The 23,479-nt window shown below is 42.4% G+C and overlaps 1 protein-coding gene across 1 annotated transcript in view; it reads left to right on the plus strand.

Moving 5' to 3' along the window:
* Positions 1-438: 438 nt before the first annotated feature.
* Positions 439-23,479, plus strand: part of pcnt (pericentrin) — a 45,261-nt gene continuing 22,220 nt past the window's right edge. The window contains exons 1-30 of the mRNA XM_021307805.2: positions 439-659; positions 6,975-7,151; positions 7,493-7,639; positions 8,865-9,014; positions 9,111-10,003; positions 10,099-10,443; positions 11,903-12,308; positions 12,434-12,850; positions 12,933-13,148; positions 13,226-13,321; positions 13,421-13,564; positions 13,637-13,892; positions 13,981-14,060; positions 14,688-14,943; positions 15,206-15,306; positions 15,506-15,617; positions 15,807-15,933; positions 17,040-17,159; positions 17,240-17,300; positions 17,410-17,514; positions 17,602-17,713; positions 17,800-17,840; positions 17,926-18,202; positions 18,275-18,425; positions 18,597-19,050; positions 19,164-19,361; positions 19,448-19,519; positions 20,047-20,151; positions 20,431-20,583; positions 21,229-21,375. Of these exons, the coding sequence (XP_021163480.2) occupies positions 612-659; positions 6,975-7,151; positions 7,493-7,639; positions 8,865-9,014; positions 9,111-10,003; positions 10,099-10,443; positions 11,903-12,308; positions 12,434-12,850; positions 12,933-13,148; positions 13,226-13,321; positions 13,421-13,564; positions 13,637-13,892; positions 13,981-14,060; positions 14,688-14,943; positions 15,206-15,306; positions 15,506-15,617; positions 15,807-15,933; positions 17,040-17,159; positions 17,240-17,300; positions 17,410-17,514; positions 17,602-17,713; positions 17,800-17,840; positions 17,926-18,202; positions 18,275-18,425; positions 18,597-19,050; positions 19,164-19,361; positions 19,448-19,519; positions 20,047-20,151; positions 20,431-20,583; positions 21,229-21,375 (5,967 nt within the window). The 5' untranslated portion in view covers positions 439-611. The remainder of the gene's footprint in view (positions 660-6,974; positions 7,152-7,492; positions 7,640-8,864; positions 9,015-9,110; positions 10,004-10,098; positions 10,444-11,902; positions 12,309-12,433; positions 12,851-12,932; positions 13,149-13,225; positions 13,322-13,420; positions 13,565-13,636; positions 13,893-13,980; positions 14,061-14,687; positions 14,944-15,205; positions 15,307-15,505; positions 15,618-15,806; positions 15,934-17,039; positions 17,160-17,239; positions 17,301-17,409; positions 17,515-17,601; positions 17,714-17,799; positions 17,841-17,925; positions 18,203-18,274; positions 18,426-18,596; positions 19,051-19,163; positions 19,362-19,447; positions 19,520-20,046; positions 20,152-20,430; positions 20,584-21,228; positions 21,376-23,479) is intronic.

The following is a 23,479-nucleotide window of genomic DNA, read 5'->3' on the forward strand; positions in this document are numbered from 1 at the left end:
TGTGCAGAAATCGAAACTCAGCCCCTCCATTATAACACATTTCCCCCGATCATACTCGTCTCTAATGATATTTAAGCACGACTTGAGACCTTCTTCTAAATATGAGACAGCATTGTGGCAGTAATTATACCTGTTATTGATTATGAAAATCTAAACACTCCTTGTGAGAATCAGAATAATTGAATCTCGAAATTCAAGCGCTCCTAACTTCAGGCAGTGAGACGGCATATTCAAACTTTCATGCTGAGAGGTAAACCCATGAGCCTTATTTAAATGGCTACAAGACCCGTCAATTAACCAGTGGTGACTAAAAACATCAATACGATTGGTCAGCCAGTCCCAGTGTTCAGTGACGTATTTGGTAGGCGGGGCTTTAAACGCAAAGTTCATTTGTCAAAAACAAACGTCCAATGTGATTGGACCGTTGGCTGAAAGAAAACTGGCTAAGGGCGGAGTCAACGCGACTTGGCGGCCATACTGAATGTTGTCTGTTGACAGTTGCTCAAACATTTCACTGAAATAAGTAAGTCTCGGGCAAATTAAGCAAAGCGGCTTTGCGTTCCTGCGCTCGGACGGATGGCCTAGGCCGTCACCGACTGCGCTGCCGAGCTATGGATGAAGCTGAACGGCAGAAGAAGTTAGAAGCTGGGAGAGCCAAGGTTTGTTGCTAACGTTCTGATGCTAGCAGTTAGCGCACTCTTTTGTCGTAGCCTTGCGTCTCTTCACAGCCAGCTGCGCCCACTTTTTGAAACTGTTTTACTTTTCTCGTAGTTCATAATTCATTTTTGGTATAAAAAAAGAAGAAAAAAAACTGCATTGGCCATGCATTTTGGTTATGCCTGGTTATTTAGAAAACGCAACATTACCTAGCTTGCCGCTATTAAACTGAATCTGCGTCTATATTAGTAACAGAAAGGTGTGCATCTTTATGGTTTGGAGACAAACCTATAAACTTTATAATTCGGGGCTTACATTTGAGGCAAGCTAGGGTAAAATGCGGAGGTGGCCGATGTGTCAGACTACAATTGCCGGGGCATTTTAATTGTTTTGTGGGTTTGTTGTCATAAGGGTCCTTAGAAATGTAGGTCTCACGAACAGCTGCAGGATCTGCTTCATTACCTTCAGCAACCTTCTAGAAGCCTAAAAGTTCATGTTTTCAAGTACCTAGTCCACACGAAATTGGGTGGTTTGGTGCTTTAGCACACACATTTTTTAACCTCTGTAAAATTTAGTACCTATAAAAGTTTGCAAATCTTGGTTTCAGTTTATGGTCTTTCAAATAGATTAGAATAGATTTACCAATGGCCAACTACTTGGAGATAAACTGGCAATAACAGGCCATTGTTTTTTTTGTTTTTTTTTATGCTGCTATCCTTTCAGCACTTGGCTGATCAATACGTTTATCCACGGGTGACAGATTGAATGAAGAGCATGGCATTTCTGGCCTGTTTAGGGGAGTGGATGTTTCTACCGCTTTAGGCTACCGCAGTTTGTGGTGTGGTTCAGGTCACCTTCGTTCACCTTGAAAACCTGATCCAGCAGGCTCACTGAAGGTTACGACGCAAAATGTAAACGCTTCATGTCCATAACATGGCAGTGAATTAGCTTAATGCAGATGCAAGCAGCCTCTTTTGCTAAACGTACAGTGTCTCCATCATGGCTGTCTTAAGGGTCGCCAAATAGCCTATCTGGTCAGTTCAGTCGTCTAAACCTGGTTGAACACAGACCGCCTGGCTTTCAACTACCACCATCAACAGAAAGCATTCTGCAGGCCCAGCATTTAGGAAAGACATAAACAACAAATGATAAGGGTGTTGATGGACCAATAACACATTATGTTTAGTGCTTAGAGCGATGGAGATTAGGGCTGAAAGAATTAATTGGATCAATCGTGATTAATTGATTACTGAAATAATCGTCCACTAATTTAGTAATGGAATCATTAACTGGAGTCTACAGACTCTAAAATGTGTCATTTGCAGAAAGAACAATCCATTCGGAGCTGTAATTAAGCCAGGACTGTACAAAATATATATACATTTTGCCTTTAGGGTGAACACCCTTCTTTGTCTGTTAATATGCTTTATCCAGAGCTCCTCAAGTGGCATCCTTTAACCTTCACCTGGTTCAAATTCTGTAAAAAACAAAAAACAAAAAAAAACAAACTTTTTGCAATTTGATTCTTAATCTGTTTATTTAAAAACAAAAATAGTACACGGGTTAAACAATTAGCAAAATAGTTGCAGTCCTAGTTATATTGTTTACTGTTTTGCAAAGTAGGGATGCGTAGATTGAACAGACGAGAGACGGACAGATATAGACTTCAGTTTGTAAATTACCAAGTTGTCAGCATAATTAGGGTTCTGTCTCTGCCATTAACAAAGCACTTAAAATATACAACAAAGAAGTTTTTTTTTTAGTTTAGTATGTTCATTTTTGAAGAGTATCTCTTTTTAGATTATTCGCTTTGTCGAAAAATAATCGCTAGATTAATGAATTGCTAAAATAATCAACAGCTGCGGCCCTAATGGAGATTGACCCATATTTTCTTCTCTCCTCTTCTCTAGTCATCACAATGTCTCACAATGAACGTCCACCCAGCTGACCAAAGTTGGAACGCTTATAGCCAGCTAAATATTGCGCTCAATGTTTTCTTTGCAAATACAATATTTCTAAAAGGGTATTGTAAGGTATTGTGACCCATGTACGGAGGCCTTAGTCCTCGAAGTGGTCGACCCGGGTCCGACTCCGACCCACGGTCCTTTGCCGCATGTCTCTCCCCCTCTTCCACCCCCCCTTCCTGTCTGCCTATTGTGTTTAAAAAAAAAAAAAAGAAGTGAGCCACTAGAGTTGTGAGAAATCTAAAAAAAATAATAATAAGAATATTTCTAAACGTTCTGCTATGCTGATCTGATATGTTGGTCATTGGTTAATGAATGTGTCGTTGCTGCTGTGTTTCCAGCGTCGTCACATAGCTGTTTTTACACCTTTGTAATGGGCCAGTGATTATGAATGACTTGCTACATTGTAAAGAAACAACAACATAAAACTGGGTCATTGGTTTGGATCAGCTAATTAGATAATATGCTCTGACAAGCCTCTGTCAGGGGACTCATATCCTCTGGCAAATATTGCTCAGGATTCAGTGCAGAACTACGTTTATTATGAAGCAGAAAACTTCCCCAAAAAAACTGAAATGAATTATTGGTATTTCCTGTAACAGAATTCAGCCGCCATGCCTAGAAGCCAGTCGGTAAGTATTGAAAGTGGGGAGTAGCCGAGGCTTTTTGCTTTGTGTTGGGGCTGATGATTGCTGCCGTTTCACTTTTACTGATCTCTATTGTGTTTTTTTTCGTGGTGGCGGCCTGTCACTATATTTCTCTTAAGTTATCATGTGAGTAAGGGCTGTTTTGGTGGCTTTGAGGAAAAAAATACTATGGTTTCACAGAATCAAACACATTTTTAAGATGAAAATGCTGATCATGGTTTATTTGCATTAAAAGCAAGAATTATTAATACTGCTGTAAATGTTTATTTAGAACAAACGAGACCGCAATAAGCATGTTTGCTTGAAAACTGCTTATAATTTTATTCACTGTTTGTTCTGTTAGTTTTTGAAACAATTACTGCTGCAAAAATGAAGGTGGAAAAAATGGCAGCACAATTTAGCAAGAGTTTTCAAACAAATATGGCTTAAAATGCTGAATGATGGGGTGTCTCGGGATGATTCTGCTGTTTTTCTAGAGCAACACAAGCTAAACAAGTGAAGGTTGCTTAACTGGTTGGACTTTCTGCTCAGGTGGACCATCGGAAGCTTAAAGGACCCGCCGCTTTGTGGCCATTAACATATCGCTTATTGTTACTGTGAAAAGCAGTTGTGACAGAAATGAACCGTGCTGTGGGATTTAACCAAACTCCAGTTGATGTTGACAAGCTCAAAATACTGTTATTATGATTGAGATTGGTACCTTTTTTTTTTTTTTTTTTCAAATCAGCTGTTGGCTGAGCAGCTGGACCAGTGGGTATAAACATAAGTCTTCATATTTTTTATGTGTTGAAAAATATGAATGCAATTATGGTGTGCTGTTTACCAACACAGTTGCACCACTGTTTCTGACTGATGTGAAGTAACCGTGTAGATGATGAATATTTTTACAGCAGTGTTTGTGAGGCTCTGGACTGCAGGTAATGATTGATTCATAACCAAAAGCCTGAATTTTAAAAAAGTTTTTAGCGTTACAGTTATTGACATGATTAAAAACGGCACGATAATGGGAGTTAACTTCAAGTCAATTTACCCAAAACGTTGGATCTGTCGCTCAACCAGTTAAATCTCAGTGTGCAGCAACAGGTGGGGTAGGGACAGCGGTACTGTCTGTGCTTACATGTGTGAAAAATCATGACTTATTCTAATATGTATTCTGGCATCTCATTAAAAGGACTTTCATCCACTAGAATTGATTGATGGATAAAAAAAAAAAAAGTTGTTTTCAGTCTGTAACTTTTTAAGACTCGGATACTGGTAACCGTCCAATGCCTTTTTAGCAGAATAAATAGATAATGGGTTCCTGTCCCTTTCTATCAACCTAGGCAATGAAGTATTTTAGCAAAAATTCCGGTTACACTTTATTTGAAGGGGTGTACACAAGACTGACATTACACTGTCATAAACATGACATAACACCTGTTATGAACATAAATGACTCATTATGAATGTTTAGGACTGTTGTCATTAATTGTCATTCGGTAAATTATGACACTATTAAAGCAAAGTTGACATTTAAAATGTCTTTGTTATGACAACTTGACATTAACAGAGACAAGGTTAAGTTTAGGGCTTGACTTGGGATTATTTTAAATTAAGGGCTTGATTTGAGATTTGGTTACGTTAAGGGCTTGTTAAACAATGTCAACTTAATTTTAATAGTGTCATAATTTACCGAATGACAATTAATGACAGTCCTAAACATTCACAATGAGTCATTTATGTTCATAACAGGTGTTATGTCATGTTTATGACAGTGTAATGTCAGTCTTATGTACAACCCTTCAAATAAAGTGTTACCAAAATTCCTAGGGTTTTTGCACTTTTGTGATGGGCCCGGCCGTCTCGATTTCACAGCATGTCTAACTGCTTCACTTTTTAGACGTAAAGCCTTTTGTCGTTGACACAAATCGTCCGCTGTTGTGAAAAATGTAAATGGTTGAGAACGTGGAGCTAAAACGACACTTCGTGGTTTTGTTTTTTTTTTTAAATGCGACCCGTGCTCACTGCCACGCTTGTCGAAGGCCACCCGGTCCTGGAGATTACAGACGCTTTGTTATGCTCCTGTTTCGCGCAGGAGATGTTGCTATGGTAATGCTTTTGCTGTCAGTTGCTCTGATTTTCTCATGTTACCACACTGGAAGCACAGTGGGTGCAAAGATTGAACGCAAATAAGGATTGGGGGAGGGAAAGGGACTTCTTTAAGCCAGTCGCACGGCAGGTTTTAGTCTTGGCTATACATTTAAAGCATTTTTGCATCCCCCCCATTTTCAGTGGGGAAGGCTCCAGCCTCGCTGCTTCAGTCAGACTCTGTGGTGCAGCAGTGGCCTTGGGCTAAACACAACTCATCTGGCTGATGTCTTCCTGAGATTTGATGTTCTGTGGCAGGTAGAAGCACCGAATAGCGCTATGGTATTATGCCATTTGTGAATGAGCCTCAATGAGCAGCAATTTGCAAGAATTGTGGTAGATGCTGATGGGGAATGAAGCTGAAAGAAGCAATCAGTGATTTCAATCAGCCTATTGCTGCATGGGAGTAGAAAGCAAAAACCTGCCACGTGATTTCTCACAGACACCGGAGCACTGACACGCTTGCAACACGCGGTGAAGTCATGCATCATGTATGTGAGTCACTGCACAGAGCAACAAGTAGGTCTCCAGGGAGTGTGTAATCTGGGATTGAATTGAGCACGCACGCTCCGATGGCGCTCGCCACACACGGAGCTTTGTCTCCTCCTCTCCGTGTGAACGCATCTCCAGTCTCCACCCTCTACCCTTGGTCCAGACGCATCCCATCATCTTTCAAGAGTTTGCGGATCTCTGCGCTCCGGAGGACGCTCCAGGATGGCGGGTCCGGCAGATTGCCGCGCTGCCAGCGGAGTACGAGAGCATCAGGACCATAAAACAACTGACCCAATATGAAGAGTGGGGGGGGGGGAATGGGGCAACTCTGACCCGTCTGCAGGAAAATAAGTCGATTGGACACTTTTGGATATGGATGGACGGCACAGAGACCGCTGCTGTGATCCGAGCAAGTCTGCTGAAGGAAGAGATGGGGCCGTGAGAAGAGGAGAGGGTGTGTCACGACGAAGGAGCGGACTGAAGAGAATCGGCAACAAAAAGGGATCCAGGAGGAGTTCGCGCTAAGTGAAATGGCTCAGTCTGGAACATTATGGAGTTATAGCTCACGGAGTGGCGGAGAAGACTTGAAGATGTTTCTAAAACTTTTGCTTGAGGAAAAATGCAGAGTAAAAGTTTTTTTTTTTTTTTTATAGTGCTCCGTTTCTGGTGTGCTGAGGTTATTCTGAGTCATTAATTCTGCTCGTCTCACACGGGGCTGCCGTCCTCCGGAGATTGGAGAATTTTTAGCATACTCACATTACTTTGAACTCAGCTTTCCGGGCAGGTTATGCTGTTCCCTATTTTGGGTGCGAGTTTGAGATTTCTTGCTTCACTGGCTCCCCCCCTTTTCCATCTAACTCTTCAATATGGGTTCCTGTTCCTTTCTATCAACAAATTCTGCACAACTCTGTATACACTTTGTGTGCAAAAAAAACCCTTTGTTTTAATTTAGTTCATACCTGGACTGAAGTCTTTTTTTTTTTTTTTTTCTTCATATTTGACTCCTGAGTTTTACAATGCTAGTGGTCTGGTGCTCTGTGATCCTGACCTACGTGTCCGTCTACATCACGCTGTCCTTCCTGCGCAGCTTGCTAGTTTCAGAAAGAAGCGGGCGAAAGGCGACGGTGCGGGGGCGGCGAAAAAGACGCAGAAGGGGAAGGGCCAGGCTGTCACGAAGAATGACGGCTCGACGCAAGATCGTCGCGTAGACGCACACCTGCGGCCGGCCGGCGCCACGGGACCGGAAGGCAAGACCAACCCGGAGGTATGGTCGGCTGTAGTTCTGCTGTGGAAATCAGACATTTCAGATTTTTGGGTCAAATCTTTCCCGCCTGACGTCACGCAGGTTCATCCACACCGCTGTCTCTGTGTTCTTTAACGTGTTCATGGCCTCTGTCTGAACGTACACTTTAGAGAACTGGGTCACTAACCATCACATTGCCCGTAAGGCCTGTTGTCATAGCAACCTGACCAGGATTAACTAAAGCATCATTTGCCTTTTTTTTCCCTCTCTCCTCCTTGTTGTTTACTCTTCTGTTTGTGTTCAGTCTACATGAAGGAACCGTTTGTTAAAGCAGCGTTTGTCATTTTCTTCCATATATTAAGGGAGCCTCAAACTCTGAAAAATCTGAAAATCAGCAGAATGACCAACAAGAGGATCAGTCCTCCAGTTTGGAGGAGCGAAGCCTTTCCCCCGTGGAGGACCTGAGAGAAGAGGAGCTGGCTGCACTTACTGGCAAAGAGCAGCTGCAGGTAGACGGGACAGACGGCTGGGTGTTACGGGTTCCTGTGCAGAAACGTACAGAATAATTCTCCAGGTCTGGATACTGCAAGTGTGGAAGTGGAAGACTGCTTTATTTCCTGTGCTGTCGTCTGCATGACGCATCCATCAATCAGTCGACTCGTTATAAAAAGGAGAGGAGGGTGCAAATCTGGAACGTGACCCACTCCCCTTCTTAAAAATCAAATTTGCCCTAAAAAATCTTTGACATATAGGTTTAAGCCAGAAATTAATCCTGACAGATGGAGAGCTCTCAAACGATAATATAATAATGAAAAGGGAGCAAATGACACACAAAAATGTAATTTTACTTTATTTTTTTTTTAATTTTTTTACATTTTTCAATTGTCATCTTATCTTTTGTTTCACTGTTAAACACTGATAAGGATTAAAAATCGCTTTAACAAAAAGCTTCGGGCCTTTTTCATGGCCATTTTGTTTATTTATCTTTGGTAAAGAGTTTTGAGGTCTTGAGGGTTTGTTGCCAGCAGGCCCGTATTAAGACAATGTGGTGCTCAAAGCCCCCCCCCCCCCCTTTACCCGTGCTGTCCTCCGGTCAAAAACATCAGACATAGTCAAGGGGATTTCTGTAATGTAATTTACTATTTACTAAGTTACACAACTACATGTAGGCAAATGAGCAGTGAGCAATATTCAAATATCTCATTTTAAAATGTTGAAATCAAAAAAATCTTTTATCATTTATTATTATTGTGACATCAGTGTTCACAAAACGAATAATGCATGGTCTTTCAACAATTTCAAGTAAATAATATAACAATTTATGAAAAATATATTTTTAAAGCATGTGTCATGTGGTGCCCCCCCATGGTTGGTGCCCCTGGGCACTGGCCCTCATGGATAATCCGGCCCTGGTTGCCATCAATATTCGGCTCCGCATCAAAAGTTTGGACTTTGGCTGGACAACTCCATAAAATTATTGCTTTCAATCACAACATATATGTTGATAAATGACCTAAATCTACAAGGGGTTTGACTCATTTTTGCCCTAACTATGAGTTGGACTACATTCACATTAGTCCATTCAGGTTCACGGTTACCAAAGCAAACACTCTGGACTCCAGATGTACCCGGCTATAGAAATGCCGTCTGTCACCTCTCTGAAAACCACAAGTTTTTAAGAAAGAATGAGAGCCTCTGTCAATGCTTGTTCCTAAATTTTCTCTGTGCCTGCAGCTTTTGCAGCAGGCTGTCGAGAAGCGGAACGAAATAATAGCCAAGCTCAGCCACAACCTGCAAGACGCCCTGGCCAGCAGAGACCAGGTGCAGCTGGAGGCTCAGTCTCTCGCCGGGCAGATTCAGGCTCTGCAGAAGCAGCTCCAGCAGGTGAGCACCTCTGAGCTGAAGCATCGTGGGCTTGAGTTATTGCTGTCGTCCAAAGCTTCATGTCGATAGTTGTTTTTCCCTTTTAATTTCATGCAGACCAGCGTGGAGTTCATGCGAATAAAAGGTCACTCTGGGGCCGAAGCCTTTGGCGGCGCCGATCATCACCCTGGCCTTTCCTCCCAAGCTCCAAACATCTGGCACAAAGAGGCGGCGTCAGAGGGATCGGGAAACGCCGGTCCTGGTTCCCAGCAGACGCCTGAAGGCTTCAGTACCGACAGCGACACGGAGGCCGACACCGTCCTGCACAAGCTGATGCTCGAGCTGGAAGAAGAGAGGAAGAAGAGCCAACGCCTAAGTGCCGAACTAGCAAAGGAGGTGGAGAAGAGCCAACACGTGCTCTCGCTGTTGGAGGAGGAGAAGCAAGGGAGGGAAGAGGAGCAAAACGAAGTGCATCACCTCCAGACCCAGCTAAGCCAAGTGCAAGCTCAGTGCCTTGTCATGCAGCAGTACAAAGAGGAGAAGGAAAAGCTGAACGGCGAAGTGCTCAGGCTGAGAAAAATGCTTCAGGAGGAAGAGGATTCAGAGAGGAGGTGTGACTCGGATACCGCCATTTGTCCCCGGGCTCTTGAGGAAGAAAAGGGGCAACTGGAGGAGGAGATGAAAAGGCTCAAAGAGGAGGTGGAGCATGTGAGGAAGCTGTTGGATCAGAGCGAAAGACAACTTCAGCAGAGGGAGAGAGAGGTGGAAGGACTCAAAGCTTATAAGAACCGGGAGAACCACGCCAAAGCTGCCTTTACCGCCGAGGTTACTAACACAGAGGAAGGCAGTCTGGGAAACGGACCCGAGGAGGGAGATCTGGACACGTCAGAACAAGGAGATATTCTGATGGAGCGGTACTTGTCCTCGGTTCCCCCGGCACATTCGCACTCTTCAGTGGTAAATGAAAGTTTCGAGCAGCCCAGTCAGCTGGATATATCTGCAGACTGCAGGTGACGGACGCTTCTGGGTTATTGCTTTTAAATCTATTGCTTCCTTTTTTTTTTTATATATAGCAATAAAATGTCCTCTTTGTGCCTCTCTGCAGCTTTGAGCTCAACAGCGAGGTTTTCGGCGACCAGCCCCTGCTGTCGATTTCAAACCGCGTCTGGGAGGAAAACGAGAACACCAGCAGCTCCCAGCCCGGCGCGGCAGAGGCCGGCGACTCCAGCGATCCCTTCGCCCCGCGGTGGCCTCACAGCCCAACATCTGGGGACATGGGCTTGAGTCGGGTGTCCGAGCCGCAGCTCGAGGAGACCAGCCTGGAAAAACAGCTGCTGAGCCAGCAGTGTTGGGAGCTGCGCGAGGAGCTGGCTCTGAAGGAGCGGGAAGTGGGCGTGTTGAGAGAGGAGGTCCTCAAGAGTTCAGAGGAGTTGGAGGAGGCACGGAGCAGGTAACGGAAACGGTCTCCCTTTTTAATGACATGGTTTTCATTTTGCATTATTAATCTAATCTTGCATATTTAACTGCAGTTGTGTTATAAAAGATTAAAATATGTTCACAACTTCCAAAAGTGTTACTACGGTTTAAACTTGTTTGATCAAAGCCAAGTAGAGCATGATTGTGAAGTGGAAAGAAAATGATGAATGAAATGTTTAGTTTTTTTTTTTACAAATTAAAAGCGGAAAGGTGTGGCATGAATTAGCATTCAGCTCTTTGAAAACCCTCCTTTTGTTCTGTAAGGGTTCTATGAATGCCATGCTGGTATAAACTAGGCCCGAACAATTAATCGCATTTTCAATATAATCGTGATTTAAAATAACGCAATTTCCAAATCGAAGAGGTCTACAATTTTTGGCTATGTAACAATTAGGGAATTAGACGCGTCCTTTAGGTGTCAATAAAATGTTTAAAGTGGGTTTGCCTCCACATGGAAGGGAAGAGAGTTGCAGCAGTGAGATAATCTAATTTTATTACTTGTTTTAGAGTTTATATAATCATACAAAGCATTAAGTACAGGTCAATCAGTTTAATACATAGACTTGCTTGTTGGTTGGACTTTGCACTTTATGTTCAACGAGGATTGATGTCCAAATCAACTAAAAGCTGTTCTCTTGAATAATATTCTGATCAATAGAAACATTAAAAGTTCATATATAAAATAGTCCTTGTTTACAAACATCTTTATTTAGAGGCCATTTTTGTTGCTTGTGGTTAATGCGGAGAAAAGAGTTAAAATTGCAATTTTGATTGAAATATATTGTAGGCAGAACGCAATCATTTCTGCTCCGAGTTTAGATGCTGTGGGTCTTTTAGCAACGGAGAGGAAACAAATTGATTTGTTGTTTGTATATATTTTAAAACACATGATAAATTAAACTGGAAAAAAAAATCGCATTAAATCACAAAATTAAGAAAAAATTAGATTATTTTACAAAATCGTTCAGCCCTAGTATAAACAGACTAAAGCTTTTGTTCCTGTTTGCAAAGTAAAGCCCGAGCTCCTTCACATCAGGGGAACGGAGTCTGTGGACACACATTTTTCTCCGTTTAGATTAAAGTCTGTGCTTTGACTGGGTCACTTGATCTAAAGCAGTCCCCTGTGCCGCTGAATGTAGGTTTAGGGTTGCTGTCTTTCTTTTCCAGTTGCTAGCAGGTTTGTTTACCGTTCAATCGTTTTGGTACGCCGCACTTTTCAGATTTAAACATGTGCAAATGTGTCGTTTTCCTCCCATTTCACAGTGATGCAGTTCTTTGAGTCGAGCCTGTAAAAAAATGAATTGTAGATGTTTGCAGAAATGGCCCATGTGTGTTGATCTACGGGAAGTGTGTATAAATTCTTTATTATCATGCACTAATATTCCCTAATTTATGACTTAAGCTTTTTTTTTTTAATGCCCTCGCCTCCTCAGGTGGGCCCAGGTCACAGAGGAGCTGCAGGAAGCGCTCAATGAGCTTGAAGAGGAGAGGGAGAGAAGGCGGCTTGTGGAGGAGGAGATGAACCTGAGAGCCCATGAGCAGGACGGCTCCATCAGCAAAGACGGCGCCTCGATGGAAGAAAGGGGAGAAGAAAGCGTGGGGACGTTAATGGGACAGGAAGCTGGAGGACCTGCTGAAGCCTCCCTCCTTCGTTTTACTACCTGTTCGTCCGAATATGCAGATGGGTTTTCAGGAGAAATGAATGAAGATGAGGAGGGAGAGGTTTCAGTTTTGGCTCCTCAAAACCAGGAGCAGCTGCTGGTGGAGAAAAAATCAACTCCGGATTCTACCGGAGACGTTTCAGAGCCGAGCGATGAGATCCAGGTCCAGACGTTACAGGTATGTCACAGCAATATGGGTTCTCGGTTCGTTACAAATAAAGATTTAGATTTCAAATAAAACAAATGACACATTCTGCGACATAAATTTTTTTATTTTTTATTTAATTTGCTTCCTGTCTGAAGGTTAACCGTGGCTATCTAGAGTCAGAACCAGAGGAGACGGAGGTGGAACAGAAAACCGAGTCAATCCTCTTAAGTCAGAAGGCGGTCGAAGTCGATTCTGCATCCGAAGAGCTCGAAACGACCCGGGCGCAGCTTCTGAAGCTCCAGGATGAAGTCGACAGACTGCAGCGAGAACTGCTCAGCAGCCAGGCCCGTCTAGACTTGGCTGGAAGAGAGAAAGAGGAGCTGGAGGCTCAGATTCACAGTCTGAGAGAAGACCTGGCCTCTCTGGAGGAGGCGCAGGCTCTGTCTGTGAAACAGAGGGAGGAGGAGAGGCGCAAAGAACAGCAGATGGACGAACAGATAAAAAAGATGGAGCAGGTCCTGGAGGAGGAACTCGAGCAGTTTGAGAACATTATGAAAGCCAAGGATGCCGAGGTGGGACATGCGCACTAACGTGATTTATGAATTACCCTCATTTGTTTGTTTTATTGATATGATCTTTAACGGAATCTAACAGTTGGCTGAAGAGAAGGAAAAATGGGAGGAGGAGAGGCAGGAGAAGGAAAAGCTCATTGATGCGACCCGTCTGCTGGAAGAAAAAATGAAAGAGAAGGACGAGGAGGTGAAGGCTCTCGTCGAGAAGCAGGTCCTGGCCGTGGCAGAAGCTTCGGGAAGACTCAAAGCGTCCCACGAGCAGGAAATAAGAGTCCTGGAGGAGAAACATCGGCAAGAGGTGGGATTTCTAAACTGTGTACGTGTTGTCTTCAGATTGTGGTGCTGAATGCCGTTTCTTCCTAAACGACCGTCTAGGTTTCCGAGTTGAACGACCGCCTGGAGACAGAGCTGCTGAAGCAGCGGGTCGTCATGGAGGAAGAGCAAAAGCGACAGATCAGCTTCATCAAAGAGGTCCCCATCACTCGCTCTGGCATATCTATAAGTTACCCTTTTTCTGCCATGATACGTTCTTTTCATTTTCTTTGCTTATTTGTTACTGTTTTCTTTCAGGTAACCGAACGGGAGCACGAGAGGATGATGTCTGAACTGGCGGCCAAACACAACGAGGAGCTTGAAAAGCTGAGGACAGAGGTGTCCCTGGAGCTGAGGGAGAGCATGGAAGCTGCTCACCAGGCTGAGATGCATCAGGCGCAGGTATGTTTCATATTGGACAGTTTTATTTGAAGAAAAGAGGAATATTTGTTAACTTTAATTATCCGCGTTCAGGTCCAGAAGACCTTGGAGCTTGAAGCTTTGCGTCTGAGCCTGACCACAGTTCACATGTCTCAGCTGGAGACGTCGCAGGCCAACATGCAGCAAGAGCAACAGTCTGCATTCGGTAAGCTGCAGGCCTCCATGAGGGAGGCGTTCACCCAGGAAGGTGCTCTTCTTCACGCCCGGCATCAGTCCGACCTGCACGAAATCCAACAACAGAATAAGGAGCAGCAAGAGAGGCTGCAGAAGCTGCACCAGCAAGAGATCGGTGGGTAAAAACAACTCGGGACGCTTCTCTGCGCGTTTGTTCTGGAAGTGTTTGCATTAATTGTTTTGTCATGTATTTGACTGTTTAGATGAGCTGAAGCAACAGTGGGAGGCTCGTTTTGCTCAGGAGAGAACCTCAATGCAGGAGAAACATGATGAAGAAATACAGGTCAGCTTGTTTTTATCTATATGATTTCATGCATTGCAAAAATATAGTAACTCTTTACATTTTATCACTTCTTTTATGTGATAGAAAATAACACGCCGTTATTTTATTTTTTTGTTTGAACAAATAAGTGTGGTACTCATTTGTATATTCAGGGCCAGTCACTCTGGGTAAAGCTGGTTTTATCCCTACCAACTTTACATCTAGAGACTGAAATAGCACGTATTCTACTTTAAAAGAGTAGCTCAAGATTTGTCAGCTTAGATGCAACATCAGTTTTTCCAAGTCTTCCCAGCAATGATCAGTCGGTAAGTCTGCACAGCCCAATGCGTGAATATGATTGGATGTAAACCATGTAGTGCCGTCCAGCTGGAAGGCGATCCCTTGCTCCTGTTTCGAGTGCCCACTTTTGAAGATATTTGCTTTTATACAGGTTTACCAATATGCAATTTACAAAACAAATGCAAGCTTTTCTGATTTATCCGCTTTCTTTGCATTTCGCAATTGTGAGCTGCTTTGTGTTAAAAAAAAAAGAGATGCATTGAAGCTATACTTTTTAAGACTTGTGCAAAGCACCCTATCACCTTTTACCTTATTTAAAAGCTAATAAGGATATATATGTATTGTTAGGCCGTTAGAGCACAGTGGGAGATGGACGCTGAAACCGCCAGCCAAAGGTCTCTATCAGAGATTCAGAACCGCCTCAATGCGACACAGACAGAACTGATCAACGCGCAGGCGACCCTCGCAGAAACCAGGGCAGCTCTGTCTCGGACCCAGTCTGACCTGCAGGAGGCCGAGGAAGTCCAGGCTTCCAGTAAGGAGCAGGTCCAGAAACTAGAGGAAGAGCTGAAGCAGGCCTGGGCCGACAAAGACGCTGCCGCCAGTAAGTTTTGTCGTGGTAACTTTTCTTTTTCAGGTCTTGGCAAAATTAAACGTTATATAGTTTTGAGTCTTTAATAAAAAAGGGAAGTTTCAGTGCTAATTATGCACTTTGGGAAATTAACTAACCTTTATATGTTTTTATTCAACCATAGAGGCATAGAAAATACTAAACCATTTTTTTAAATTGCCTCGTTATTCTTCATTTTTGTACTTTTGTTCCTTCTGTTTTAATAAAAACTTCTTGCTTTATGAAAACCTCTTAGATTCTTTGGAGGAGTTGATTCATAGTCATAAGACAGCCCTCCTGGAGAAAGAGCAGCAACTACTCCACCTTGAGGAGAAAGAGCAGCAACTGCAACAAGAGGTCAGTTTACTTTAACGATAAAAGCTGAATCTCATTTCTCGTCTAAAAAATCACAACATTTGGTCCTGGTAAATTTAAGGTCTTGCAAGAGCTCATTTTTTTTGCTCTTTCGTGTCAATCTTGGGTATCAAAATAATTTATTTAAATAATCTGACCCATAATATTGCTTTAATCTTTAAACGTATGCGTCGTCATTCAGGTGATGAGCCTTCAGGAAGAGAAGACGTTGCTTAAAAAGAGCTCAGAAGAAGAAATGGGTCGGCTGTGGACGCAGCTGGAAAGCATGAGAGCTAGCCGTCAAGAGCTGGGAGGTGAGATCAATACAGCAACCTGACACCTGCAGAGCCGTCTGTGTCTTTTATCTTTGATTTCTTTAAACAAGTTTCTATGAAATGGTATTCCTGGGAGTGAAATGGAACAGAGAAAGTAAAAGTCAGCACCATTAAAACCCCATTTTTGTTCTTCCTGTATGTGTTTTTTTTTTTCCCCTCGTCCAACAGAGCTGAAGGAGCAGCTTGTGGCTCGCTCATCTCAGGTCGAGGACATCGAGCGTCTCAAGACGGAGTTCAGGGAGCAAAAGCGAGAAATCAAAGGGCTGCATGAGGCCGAGCTGGAAAACCTCAGGAAGTATGAGAACATACCCACACACTGAGGCTCGAACACTAAACCTGGACCTAGGCGTGTTTTTACTTCATAAGCTGTAGTATTTGAAGTGACCTGCAAAAAAGCTGTTTCAAATACTAATATTAACAATAATATTTTGCTAAAATCTTCTAGCAGAATTTTAGGGTGAAGTGAATTTCCACCCAAATTATTAGACAGGTCTGTGCTAAATTAAATATTTGTTATGCAAAGCTTCCCAATGCTAAATATACTTTTTGTAAATCTGCAACCACCAGAGGAACTCGTTTATTTTCTCTGGGCCTGCCAGAGTTGATCAGGGAGGGGGGGGCAGAAAGATGCAAACTATTAAGGATTCCTTCCTTGATTAAAAACATTAAAATACAACCTGAACCACGTATTGTCAGAAGTAACAGGGTAACAGCATCACTGTCCAGAAACTGTTCTGCTGTGGGATGCTTGTGTGAGAATTTAAGAGCCCCTTCTGAAGATAGTGCTATGCGACAGAAACTGTAAGCTATGCAGAATATTTAAACATTTCATGGTAGTTGTATGATTTGAAAGAGACTGAAATGTAAAGCTGCTGGTTTTCTTGCATTAAGAAATTTTGAATAAAGCATAGCAGCAGTCCAGTTTCCACTAAATCAAGGTAGAAACGGGTTTATATCATCATAATGAGTATGAATTATACATGTCTGTCGACCAAATTTTACTACTCGAAAAATGTGTAGTTATTGTGTCAAATATTGCTATTTAATGTATAAAAAAGAGGCTTTAATCAATCAACAATACTTTTAATTTCATTTATTAATATATTTTCCAATATTTCTGTTGTTTTGCGCTTCAATAGAGTAACAAAAGTAGACCAGATATTATTTGATGAGTGGCGCAATCTGCTGCTCTCGGCTTCCAAAAGTGCACTTTTAAAATGGCGTCGCCCTTAACGAGGCACAATGCGTTTATTTCCATGGCAACGTTCATACATGTCAATTAAACCACTTCAAACTGTGTTTTTGTTATTTATCTTTTTACTTTGGTATACCCTGATACAAACGGCCCATGCCTCCTTCGTACTCCATTAACAAGCATCTCCTGATGTCGTGCTTCCGCAGGTATTTTGAGAAGCGGCTGCACGCATCAGAGGAGACCTACAAAGAGGAAATAGCTCTGCTCCAGCTGAGGTTGGTGGAAAGCGCCCTGGAGGAATCCGTGATGAAAACTGCAGACGACCGGTACGTCGGTATTCCTTCGTACGGCGCGAAGTTTCTCCCGTGCAGTTTGACTATTGAACTTACTACGGTTTCCGTTTCAGTGCCCTGCATCACCTTCTGGATGAGGAACAGGATGCAAGAGATGCTCGTCTTATTCACACCGTAAGGATGTGATGATGTTTGAAAGCAGAACGATTTGATGTTTCGTTCATTCTACATCCTTGGTTCTGTCAGTAGAGATGCATCACTGTGTTGGTTTTGTCTCATGCAGGAGTTGGTCGACAGCCTAAGGCGTGAGCTGGAGGAGAAGCATGCAGTGGACCTTTCCCAGCTTGAATCCTCTTTGGCTCTTTCTTATAAAGAAGAGCTGCAGCAGGTCAGCCGCCATGTTTGATCCATGCGAGCCAAAGACTCGCGTTAACGTCACAGTTCAGATTTTTAGTTGTTGTTGTTGTTTCCGCAGGAGCGCTCAGACCTCACGGACCATTACTATCAGGAGCTGCAGGAGATGAAGACTCGCCATGCCCTGGAATTGGAGCAACTGCGAGCCAGGCTTTCTGAAAGCCATTTACAAGGTGCCTCGCTGGGACATTTACACAAAAAGAAACGCTCGCTTTTTTTATTTTTAAAGGTCGTAACGTTCAGACAAATCTCCCCGCAGATCTCACCAGAATGCATTTGGAGGCAGAAAGGCAGGTAGAGGTGAGAGAATGAATTCAGAATCTTTTGATTTTAAATGTTTTGAGTCGTCTTTGCGGTTTTATGTCAGTGTTTTATTCTTAATCAGGTTGAGGTAGAACAGAGGATGTGGCGTCTCACTGAGGAGCTGCACACGAGGATGACGATCATCCACAGCCTTGAGAACAACCTTGCTAAAGAGCACAGAGGTGATCCCGAGGAGGGCGATCTGAAGAAACTAAGAGAAGAGCTTCGACAGAAACATGAAAACGAGATCTCTGCTTTGAGGTCAGACCTTGAGTGGGAGAAGAAGTGCCTTGAAGAAGCTCTTGACAAAGAAAGAGAGAGGAGGAAGTCTCTTGAAGCTGCTCTGGATGATGATGAAGGTACGCTCTCTTTCTATACGAGATGCGTTGGTTTAATTTGAGTTTAGTTTTTAAAAAAAGTTTCTCTTCTAGGCCCACAGCTTCTAATGGTGAAGGAAAGATTGGAGGCTGAGTATGACGACAAGCTGCAAAAGACAAAGAACGTCATGGCTGTAGAAATCAAAGAGCTCCAGGTTCGGCTGCAGGAGCAGAACGAGGAGAAGCTTCGATTAGCCCAACAAAGGTCAGGTCTATCTTCTTTTTTTCTGTGATTTATTTCAGACATTTAGATTTTATATTCTGAACTTAAAGTCCCTGGGGGTAGTATTCCTCCTCTAGCTATTAGAGAAACATGGTGTTGATCTGATTTCTTTTGCTGTCCTTTTAAACTGGTTTTTATCGCCTGTGTCTCCAGGTTCCAGGAGGAGAAAGTGGCTTTGGAGCAGCATTTGGCCCAGAGATATGAAAAGTCTGTGGCTGAGCTGGAAGACAAACACGCCGCTGAGCTCCAACACGAGAGGACGGCGCTCCTAAGCAAGCGCTCAGAAGAGATGAATGCCCTCGATGCCAAACACAAAGCACAGCTAGACTCACTCGGTGCCTGCCACAGAGACCAGCTCGCAGCGATGGCGGTTGAGCTTGAAAAGAAGCACAAAGCCGAGCTTGTTGCTCTGGAATCAGCCCTCCATGCTAAGCGGACAGAGGACCTCAAACAAATGGAAGCTGCTTTTCAGGAGACCAGTCAGGCACAGCTGGAGGCTTTGGAAGCAGATCTGTGTCGCAGACACCAGGAGGAGCGGGATGAGCTGGAAAAGAGAATGCTGGGTAATATGGACACTCTGGAGGCTACCTACTTAAAAGAAGTCCAAGTAAGTAGATACAAGGCAATCCATAAGGTTGAGTTTACTCTAGGCACTGCATGGAGGTATGGAGGTGTGTTTCCTGTTAATAGTTTTAATTCATGAATTCAACTTTATCACAGGCATTGCGCGATGAGATTAATCTACTCGAGGAGAAGCATCGCCAGGCCCTGATTTCCCAGAGTTCAGAGCACAAACGGCTGATGGAGCGTCAGGCCGCAGAGACGCAGTCCGCCAGGGAGGAGCTGAAGAGAGAGCTGGCTCAGCTACACATGGACAAGTTCAAGGCTATGGCAGCTGAGCTTAGCCATGTTCACAAGGTAGGAAGTGATGGTCTCAATATTGATCATAAAAAAACATGTTGACCAGAGTACTTGTTAACTTTTCACTATGATTTGTTTTACAGACAGAGCTGGCTGCCCAAAAAGAGACTTTAGATACAGAACACTGCAAAGCCTTGGAAGCACTTAAACAGCAGGTACAATAACCCTCAAATTACATGTTGTTGTTGTTGTTTTTTTTTTTTACATTTTTATGTCAGAAAGCCAAAAATCAGAAGCTTACGTTATGTACTTCATTATTTTTGACATTACTTTTATTTGTTTTAGTTTTAATTCAAATGTAACTTTGAATTTAGAAAACTGGTTCACTCAATGTAGACCCTGCTGTTTTAGCAATAAATGTGAATGCTAAAGTATGCGCATAATTATCTCTAACTTAAAATACTGAAGAGAGTCGATCACATCAGGTTATGCCTTTTTGCTGTAAAAAGTTTAGCTTTCATACAATTTGAAGTTGCTGGTCGAGATTGTTCAACTTCATCCCTGAAAAAAGTATGTCTGATAAGTTGAAGTGCTTTTTTATTATTTTTTTTTATTTTATTTTTTCCAGTCAAAAACTTCTAGTTCGTGGCAACCAACAACATAAATAGTTTAGAACCCTTCTATTAAATGTTTCAACTAAAACCAAATCCTATACTTTTTTTTTTTTTTTTTTCGCCCACAGGTTTTGGAGCTCGAGGAGCAACATAGCGCCGCCCTGCAGGAGGTCTCACACACTTACAGCGTTGAAAAGGAACAGCTAATAGAACAGCACCAAAGTCAGCTTCGGGTTCGTGTTTAACATGAATCAGCATCGCAGCATCGTAGTGTGAAAAAGCATCTTCGTGATTGTCCGTGAACTCAGTGACCTGAGCTGTGAATGCTCTTTAATGGTTGCCACTAAAGGTCTTGTTTGTGGGTCTTACTGCCCATTAGAGAAGGGATTACACTAGAACATTGTTTATCCTCTTTAATGCCACATTTGCTCTGTAGATGCTGAGTATTTAAAAATTTTTTTTTTTACCAGCTGCATACTGTGGCGCTGAAATTGTGTGAATTTCTGTTGTAGGAGCTGAGGGGAACTTCTGCACGGGAACTGGATGCTTGTCGCAGGGAGCTTGAAGAGGAGTCTGCAAGGCAACGGCAGCACTTCCTGGAAGAGGCGGAGCTCCTCAAGGTTCAATCGGAGGAGCGACTTCAGGACAAAATTAATCAACTGAAGGTGAAAATTAAGATGATTCAGGAACAGAACAAAAACATTAAGCAGCTCAGAAATGTTAAACTGATATCTTATATTTGAACCAGTGTCTTTTCCAGATACATTTTTTTAATGTTGTGTTGTTACTGGAATATTGCATTCTTGTTGGAAATGTTATGTAATGGCAAAAGATAATCCAGAGCTACAGTGTGTGCCGGGTGCGATGCCCCCTCTAAGCTCCAGCTGCACCAGTTCAGTGGATAGTTCCCTCGCTTGGACTCTGTCCTGTTGGAGCTTTACTCAAACCCAGTTTCTCATAATCCCACCATCATATATGTACGAGCCTCGATGTCCATCTGTTTCCATTCTCAATCTGAGCTCTTCTGGGCGATGTTTTTCCGGTCATTCATCTGAACCACAGTTAAATGGGATGGATTGAGGGGTTTTTATCCTTTAATGCTAGAGGCTTTAAAGCAGGAAAGATTTTTTTTTTATTTTTCAAACAAGCTTTTAATTGTTGACCATTTGAAATATGCAACCAGTCATTCGGTCAGATGGCCAGAGATCTGAAGGAGGTATAAATTTATAAGGTGTTGCTGCTTTTTTATTTTAATTTTTATTTTGCTGCATCTTCTAACTCATGGAAACGCATCACTGCTCTTGTTGAAGACTGAATTTGAAGAAAGGAAAGAGGTGGAGCTTGAAGAATTGAGGCGGAGCTTCACATCTCAGCAGCAGGAAAAGGAACAGAGCTACACAAGCAAAATGAGCCAGCTCACCACCCAGCTGCAGCAACTAGACGCTGTGGTTACCCAGGTAATGGAAACACTTGTACACAAAACCCCCTTGCTAGCTTTTTATTCACATGGTGCAAGATATTCAAGTTCTTTGGTAGGGTTGGTAATGCTTTTTGTTTGTTTGTTTGTTTTTTTTGGTGGGGGGCAGGCAAAGTCTTTTTCTGCAAAATAATTGCATCCATCCTCTACAATTTTCTGCTTCCTTTGCGTCATATTATGACTTACAAATAACAAAATCCTAAATTGATGTTACATGTATAGTGGTAATGATGGCTAAAACTTATTATTCTTTGACAATTGATGTGTAATTTATAGCCGTTTAAATTTCTGAGGTTTTCAATGGTTATTTCAGCAACCAGTTGATTGACTTTACACCGGTTCGTTTTCTGAGACGTAAAGGTATATAGCTATGTTATATGCCTGTACCAAAACGACCAAAATCCAGTTGATTGTGATACAATAAGGCTATATACTCCATGCGTGCATCCAGATAGTATTTTATAGTCCTTTTTGAGACTTTTTTGAAACCCAGACTTGGCGCCATCTGCTGGCAGTACCACAGAACTGCTAGAAAGTCAGATGGTCGGCATAGACACAGCTATTAAATAAGGCCCGACTGAGCCGACTGTGCTGTAATGGCTTGTGGAAAACAGACGCTCAGCGAGGTTGAAGACCAACCCGACCTACTCCCATTTCAAATTCCAGTGAGTCCTCCACCGGAGCCTCCTTCCACAAAATCAATGAAAATTACAGCTTCTACCAAACGCAAACAAGGACACAGCATCACAGTGAGAATTTTTTCAACGACATAAATAAAAGCGAAAGGATAAAACCTTTTAAGTTAGAATGGGAGCAAATTAAACGCATTCGAATGCCATATTCCTACACCCCCACCCCCCCGCCCTAACATAAGTGACATAACATGATGTTGTAATGGCAAATATACACAGAAAAGGCTATAATTACTAACAACTTTAACAAAAACAACTTAAGACAAAAATAAATACTGCACCAACAAGATATAATTATTCAGAAGAAATGTTGAATGCAACCAGAGTCAGTTACAAATGTATACATTTAACAAAATGTCTAATAACATGAATATGTACCTTTTTTTTTAAATATCAGAGTATGGGTTTTAAAAAACTAGACACGTCAAAAAGCCCAGTTATCAATGGGTTTGTAAAATCCTGGTTGTTTCTTCTGAAGATTACTGAAACATTTTCCTGTCTTATTTGTGTAACATAGTTTGGAGAAGTAGTCAGTATATAATATACCAGAGGCTAGCATTTATTTTTGAAAAAAATAAAATAAAATTTAATATGAAGGACTTGGCTCCCGTGGCTTTTGGTGTCAATTTATATTTCTATTTTTTTCAAAATCAGCCCCCCCAGCGTTAAAGGTGTTTCTGTTTATATTTGTTCCCATGGCACCTTTTCTCTTTAAAGTAAAATATTAACATACTCTCGGGTTTCCATGAGGCTGACATAGAAAGCTTTTAGCAGAGGAGGTGGAGGCTGTTGCCATGGCGGCAGCATTGTTTTATGGAGCCAGGTGGCTGCTAGAGATGGATTAGGGAGGGAAAAGGAGAGGAACGAGAGGGAAGACATGGTAAAACCACAGGGAGAGAAAGAAGAGGCAGAGAAAGGAAAGGTAAGAACAGGAACTTGTGAGCTGTGAAGAAGCTCTGTCTGCATTCAGATGAATTGAAGTAGAAACTAACTGCACCGACTTGACTCAGATAAGTTTTATCATTAAGAGCGGGATGTCAGTGATGCTGCTGGACAAGGATGCCGAAGGATTACGGTTGGGGCATGTGTGTTTTTAGCTGCTTTTAACGAGTAGCTGTGGACTCTGTGATCTATAATGGTAATGAACAAAAAAACAACAATTTGTTTTAATTTCTGAAAATTTATTTTTAGGGGGTTGTTTTTTTTTTTGCAGGGTTTTTTTATGTTCTCCAAATTTTTAAGACTTTTTAGAGACATTTAAGTTGGCGCTTCACAATATATTGTGATATATTGTCATTGCCGTGTCAGTGTCTGGAATATTCATAACACAGCCACTGCAAAAACTTTTCTTATAATGACTATATCTATCCTTGATTTGAGCGGGTAAATAAT

Source organism: Fundulus heteroclitus, chromosome 19 (genome assembly GCF_011125445.2).
Source record: "Fundulus heteroclitus isolate FHET01 chromosome 19, MU-UCD_Fhet_4.1, whole genome shotgun sequence".
Lineage (NCBI taxonomy): Eukaryota > Metazoa > Chordata > Actinopteri > Cyprinodontiformes > Fundulidae > Fundulus > Fundulus heteroclitus.